The following is a 7,206-nucleotide window of genomic DNA, read 5'->3' on the forward strand; positions in this document are numbered from 1 at the left end:
TTTATTCCCATAAAATGGAATTGAGATAGATGTCTTCATTTTATAATGGACGAAGCAATCTTTCCTGGTTGATTTTTTTCCTAATGAGGAGTTAACAATCTAGAAAACAAAGTACATCTGAAAATGGCTATTTCCTATGGTGAGCATGTGATACGGTACTTTATAACTAGACATGAAAGAATTTCCCTGCTGAGATCACCAAAATTATGTGTTAATCTAAAAGATTAAAGTATATATCTTAATACCTGCTGCAGGCTGGAACCTCGTGCCCCCTCATCTGAAAGCGCTGAAGGCTCAGTGGTAGTACCTGAGGAGGGTACTGCTATGGATGAAAAAGCAACTATTGAAGATGATGGCCAGGCTGTATCAGAAACAGACCTATATGTATCGGCCCTTGAGAATGAAACTGAGGAGGAGGTGAGCTGAATGTGATAGCAATAGCAGATAAGTTTGGAATACCACTACAGTTTCTGTTGAATATGCTCCTTGCTGCCTTGATCCATGTGGCTATCACATGACTTTGATTTACATACCAAGTTCAAAGGATCTTCAGTAAGGTGAATTTCTAGCTTGTTGACCAACCTAATTGTCATAATTGATTTCTCCTACTCAGATATTCCGGAGAACTGGGGTAAGGTCAAGATCTGATCCAGTATCTCGAAATTAGAAAAAAAAAAGTTTCTTTGAAGAAGCCAATAGCTGGTATGCTTCAGTGACTACTGTTGGCTCTTTTTACTTCTCCACTTAAAGCTTGCCTGCTTTGGTGTTTAAATCCAACTTTTATCTACAACTTGTTAACAGCTTGAATTTAAATCTGTGAGTAACTGTTGTGCCTAGCAATGCCTCCAGGGTTTTATATCCTTACTGATTGGTGAGAAAGTGGATCTTACACTATGTTGGGTTCAAGTAATTTCTGCAGCATGTTTGCTTGAGATGCATAAAAACTGCCTGGCTTGGCTCCTAACAGCGTAAGCTATGGTGTGAAATTCAGTGCAGGTGACAGCACCAAGCTAATATGCTGGTTAAGTTAGTTACACTGCACTAAGCTCTGCCTCCTTAGTACACATTTCTAGGTACCAGAGCTACCTGCTTCTCACATTAAGCTGCAAGTTTAGATCAGATATACCCACTAGTGTTGGGGAACAAATGGCTGGGCATAATCTTGACTTAGAAATGTGTTTTGTTTTCTTTTTTTTCTTTAATTAGGAAGCTCCTTCAGAACCTTTTAATGGTGAGGTAATAGAACAAACTGGCAAGACCTCACTTACGGCTGAAGAGGAAACAGCAAATGAAGTTCTAAGTGGTGAATCAAAATTGCAGTCTGAGAGTCCAGAAGAGCCCTTAACGCTGTTTGTTCCATTAATCCTTGAGTCTCTAGCAAAACCGTCAGAAGACACTGTATCAGAGAAGGTGAGAGAACTAAAACAGAATGTGAAGCCATCTTTCCTTCAGAGTGTACCTATCTTGCTGTTTTTTTCTTTTGTTAAGTAACAGATAGACAGTAGCCCTGACCACCACATGAAGTTTTTGGAAGACACAATTATTAGGCCAGATGATGTAAATCCATAAACAGAATGTACTAACATTTCTGTTTTAATATGCAGAAGTGGGGCATATATGTATGTGATATCAAAAAGTAAGATACATTGTTCCAGTTTGCTTTGGCAGTGATGAAACAGCTTTCTCACTAATCTTAGTTGGATATGAATGAAAAGCCACCCTTCTAGAAAACAGATTTTCCTGGTTTGTTTTTATAGTGCAAAAGTAGATTGTTACATGCTAGCAAAATTATAATTGTGTATCTCTAAAATAAAAACTGTTTATTTTTCCCCTGGGATTAATTTCAGAATGTTTTCACTGTACCTGAATAATCCTTTGAATAATTTGAATTTGAAAATATGAGAGGAACTCTGGATATCAAATGGAGTTCACAAAATAGTCTCATGCAAAAAGTAGTAGAGGACTGGTGTGTTGGCTGTACATGTAGTATTAAAAACTGCTGAATGCCAAAGTATCCCCTGAGGTTGCTAGCTAGGGGTGGTAGTTGTTCAGCCTCTTGTATCTTCAATTAATTGTTCCTTTGGTTGTTTTGACACCCTTCCCCTCCCCCTGCAGCTTTTAAATGCAAATGTTTCAGAAGTGCTGACTGAAGAAGGTACATTAGAAGAGGCAGGCACTGAAGAACAGGAAGAATCTGAAAAGACCACCACTGAAAATACAGCAGCTTTGGCACCAAAAGAAGAGCCATCTGACAATGGCCTGCCCAGCTCTGTGGTGGCTGAAGCAGCAGAAGAATCTGTTTCTGAAAATATATTGCCCAAAACAGCTTCTTCTTTGGAAGATGAAAATCAGGAAGCAGGGCACGACGCACAGGAGGCCCCTGTTGCCCTGAGTCAGAGCTCCGTGATAGTGGTCGAAGTTGAAGGTGTTTCTTTTCAGCAGCCTTCTGGACAGGAAGGGCAGAAGAACCAGTTAGAAGAGCACTCAGAAGAGTCCGAGTCCATACATCAGTACACACAGGCAGCAGTGGAGCGGGCTGCTGACAGCAGCTCTGAGGAAGCAGAAATTGAGGTACCCGTTGTAGATCGGAGAAACTTGCGAAGAAAGGCCAAAGGCTACAAAGGTCCACCCAAGAAAAAAGGAAAACCAGCTTAAAAGTGAAATAATGATTGCTAATTCATCTATTTATAAGAAAGTTATTTTGTGTAAAACAGTAGGGTGTTAACTAAACCATATGGGACATGGGACATGTGTTTAAAATTCTGGATTGGACTTACTCCTGGGATTCATCACCTTCCCTCAAGTTTTCTTCAATTTTTAACTGCTAGACATTGAGCTTCATCAGAACATGAAAGTAGACAGCCAGCCTCCTCCTTTTATAAAGGATGCATGCTGAATAAATACGGTTGTGATAGCAAAAGGAACAGTTTGCATATTTGAGGTGGCTGTCATGGAAGAAAAATGCAGTGTGAAATTCTGACCCTGTCCATGTCCCTCAGATTCCCATAGACTTTCATGAGCCCAGATATCACTCTGGCATTTTTTAATAACTTTGTTTTCTACTGTGGAGAGAAGCAGAACAAGAAAAATTCTCCCTCACTTCTTGTTCCCTCCCCATAGGTTTTTCTCAGATGAGATGAAAAGAATGTAACATTCTGTAATTCTAGGTCTTAAAACACATAAGAAGGGGATAACTTACTAAATCAAAACAACATAAACAGCATCTGTCTTTCATGAGAATCGCTTGAAACAGCTGAGTAGGTAGAAATATGGTCAGCGCTCTATCTGCCACAGCACACTCTGGTAATGAAGTTCTTTACGTGAAGATTAAGAGATGACTACACACCAAACTACTTGTAGTTTCCACAGGCAGCATCTTGGTAAGCCTAAGTTTCTTCCAGAGTGTATGGAGTGTAGACTTCAGTACATATGCAGAATTGTTTGAACTGCCATCCTAACTACTTGCATGTGTTGAGTGGATACTCAATTAGTTGTTACACTACAAGAAAAGGACATGACAACTTTTGAACTGGTTTTGGTCTGAAAAGAAATGGTACTTTGTGTTTTCCAAACACTTAGCTGGTGCTGTGGGGTAACTATTAAAATGTTGTGTCTGCCAGGTGTGACTGCTGGCCTTTCAGGTGGTTGACATTCATTAGTGTGAATATTAGTGTTTCAGCAAATGCTTGTTTGCCAAACTATGCCTTTAGGAGTTAGCAGGTGATCGAAAATACTTCTGATTTCCACTTCCTTTTTTCTAACTTGGATGTGATCCCTGGGATCATAGCTTTCCATTTCACAGCTTTTCTTAAAAGCAGCAACCAAACTTTGCTATATGCAAACAGAAATAAAAACAGGCTTTTCATGTGTGTCTCCCTTCAGAGGTTCTCATGGCAAGCCATAAACTTAATTTAATTTGTCACACGTAAAGTAAATTGTTCTTAGTTTGCTATGTGTTCCTTTCAGTAAATGAAGGTCCTCTTGTAATGGGTTAAAAACTCAGGAATAAGAAAGACCAGTGGTTCTAAGAACAGGAGACCACTATGTGTCCTCCTATATGCCTTTTTTAAGGTGAGTGAACTAGTTTCCCACAGTGTCTCAAAAAACAGAGGTATCTAGAAATTGCTGTTCAGGACTTGAGTACAAGGTTCACCTGAATAGTTGCAATGCTGTCTTAACTTTTATGCCTCTATGTTGCTAATGTAAGAATCTGGTTTTGTATTTTATGTTTACACAGTTTAACTGTATTTATAAGATATTTTAACTGTGTAAGATACATTTGTACTATTTCTTTCACCTGATGAAGTGCCATGCTTCTTTTTAATCTGTTAAGAGCACCTTGTAAGAAAAAAAAAGGGTAGTTTTTGGAAAACATGTTACCTAAACTTCTAAACTTTAGGTCAGGGTGCATGGGATTACTGAGTTAAATCTGGGTTTCTTGAACTAGTGCATGTAACTGTAACTACAGGTTACCTGTACATACTGGTACTCCTTATGAGCCCTATAACTGATAAATCTTCAAGAACTCTCATTACTGTTTGTTCATATATTGAAGTGAACCTTAAGTATTTCTAAAATTAATCAAGCATTTTCTATAAAGCATGACACAACTTCCTTTATGTTCTGTATGGCTTCTTTTTTACTGCTAAGATTTATTGTATAAAAAAAAAGCTAGAAAACACATCTATTGCATTGCTAAGAATTTGGGATTTGTGAGGACTGGTGGCTTAAAGGATGGTTGCATACAGTACATAGTATAACCCATCTTCTATCTTTAGAGCAAGCTTTACTAAAGATCAATCTGCCAAATATTTCAGTTGATACGAATGTATCCACTCTCAAGAAGTTAACAGTTCTTTCACTTATGAAAAGTGGGTCCCAGTTGTGTCAATTACTTCTAGGTGGATTTTTTTATTCATATGTTTTATAGCTTGTGTTCCCTGTGAGGTCAGTGTTCGTGAGAAGCTAACGTCACTCTCCTGGCTTCTGCTTTTCATGGCTAAGTTGGAACTGGTTTCAGTTAGTATCTTTCTTTTAATACATTTGCATATTGAATACATAAATGTTACAAGATTATTGGATTAGGTCAGTCTTGGTTTCTACTGATCAGACTTCTGATCTCACTTCCATGAGTCAGTTTTTAAAACTGAGCTTAAATTCACATCTGTAACTATATTCTTGAGTAGATATCTCTCTAAATCTGGGGCACCTGAGATAGTAGCTGATGGCCAGACTGTTAGGCACTGAATGTGGGCAGTTGGGGTGCCTTTAGCAATTCTGATAACCAGTGCAGGTTTGAAAACTATACGTTGTTCTGTGATCGCAGTAGTACTTTGAAATAAAGGGCACAGTTTATTTCTATAACAATTTATTTGGCACCAGTATCTTGCAGTAAATACGGAATAGCAAAATCAAAATACTGATTTTAAATAATTTTATTGTGGTACTGATTGTCCCTTTAGAACAGTAGTTTAATGGTCTATACCTTCTGTTACATTAATGTAAGGGAACATATCTGACAATTGTATTGACTGAAGTGTTCTACCTTGGGAAAACCAGTGGTTCTTAGGCTTGAACAATTTGGGTTTTTTGTCTGTTAACCATCTGTCTTATTGCCATCAAACTCTTACAGAATTTTTAAGATCTTATTGCACCAGCAACCAATAATCAGAACATCAACTTTATACAAGTTTGTACCAAATGCTATTACAACATGCTGTGAAACTACATGCATACAGTGAAAGCAAGCAGTATTATTTTTGAGCTTTATTTAGCCTAGGAATAGGGTTTAAAGAACACTAATTTCCAGCCTTGCACTTAAATGGTAAATGCTTTTGTATTTTAATCCAACATTTGTTCAAATGTCTCTTGTACTGCTTGTTAATTTTCAACAGGATTTGCTTTGCTTCTCCCACATTCTTTTAGTCTGTTTTCATTTTGTGCAGAATTCTCGTTTGCTGTTCATGTTTCATAGCCCTTCACATGAAAATATATACATGTCCTATTTCAAAAGTGCTTTTAAATTACTTGAAATGATGTCTGACGTTGGTTTGTTGCTTTCTTTAATACTGTTTCATTTGTAGACGTTAGTAATCAAACTGATCATTTACAGTGTCATCAACACTACTAAGCTAAACGTAGCAACAGATAGGCCTAAGTTTCAGCTTCTCTGCTTTAAGTGACCATTCTAAAATTTTGTTTCCCAGAGGATACACTTTTACTTTTAACAAATGTGGTGTTAGATGTTTTCTAAAATAGTGATACCCTGTTTATAAATCTTATGAAAGATATGTTGTTATTCTAGAGTATTGTACTTAAGTCTTGTTACAGTGTTAGTTTTTCCTTTTTCCTTTTTGTAGTACTGTCTTGGCTGCTCTTGACATGTTTTGAAGTAGTAATTAAACTTATATTTTGTGATTATTTTTTTCTTGGATTTTACTATTTGAGTCCTTTTCTGCTATACAGGAGACATGTTTGAAAGTGATTAGTTCACTAGAAACTAGCATCACTTTACAATCTGTCAGCTACCAAGGAGCTTTAAAAGCTCAAAGATTATTAACTGAAAATCTTTCACCAATTAAAACAATTTCCTGTACTACATTAGCTTATGCATCAGACTTCTATTTAAAAAAAGCTGTAGAATAGACTGTTCTGAACATTACAGCATGCATTCTGCTATTTATACCAACTATGCAAGGTGATGTAAACTTAGTAGTTTTAATGAAGTTTGCTATAGACAAGTCAACTAGAAATGTTGCAACGCACTCCCTACAGGGTAGTATATTAAAATGTTTTAAGTGCAACAATTACCTCTAGCCTTAAACTTTTTTTAATGCAGAAAACCCCAATGCAAGCCTATTCACATTCTGACTTCTGCAACTTAAGGGTTTTGTTTGAAAGTTCCCCTCTTACCATGTTGATGGGTAAGAATGCCCTCATAAACTCGAGAAAACTTATAAGGATTTAATTGGAGTTTGTGTTAAAAGCTCCTTGGGTTGAAGTGCAGTACTGCTTAGGAATATAAAATGGTGTGTGTGTTTGTAGTGATAGACTGTGCTAAGTTTGTTTCTTGACTGGAAGAGTCCTGATGCAGTTACACACAGCATTGCTGAAAGCCTCCAGTTTAGAAGCAGCTTTTGTTTCTTGTGTTTTGAGGATACAAGCTAAATATATATTGATCAGTTGATGCTTGTGACCTTTAGTTTT

At 37.2% G+C, this 7,206-nt stretch overlaps 1 protein-coding gene across 3 annotated transcripts in view; it reads left to right on the forward strand.

Annotated features, from left to right (window-relative positions):
• FAM169A (family with sequence similarity 169 member A) overlaps positions 1-6,420 on the forward strand; it is a 37,263-nt gene extending 30,843 nt beyond the window's left edge. For all 3 annotated transcript variants that reach the window (XM_064438076.1, XM_064438074.1, XM_064438075.1), the window contains exons 11-13: positions 255-417; positions 1,207-1,410; positions 2,116-6,420. In XM_064438076.1, coding sequence (XP_064294146.1) covers positions 255-417; positions 1,207-1,410; positions 2,116-2,655 — 907 coding nt within the window. In that variant the 3' untranslated portion in view covers positions 2,656-6,420. The remainder of the gene's footprint in view (positions 1-254; positions 418-1,206; positions 1,411-2,115) is intronic.
• Positions 6,421-7,206: the final 786 nt, after the last annotated feature.

This window comes from Phalacrocorax carbo, chromosome Z, assembly GCF_963921805.1.
Source record: "Phalacrocorax carbo chromosome Z, bPhaCar2.1, whole genome shotgun sequence".
In the NCBI taxonomy this organism is placed as follows: Eukaryota; Metazoa; Chordata; class Aves; order Suliformes; family Phalacrocoracidae; genus Phalacrocorax; species Phalacrocorax carbo.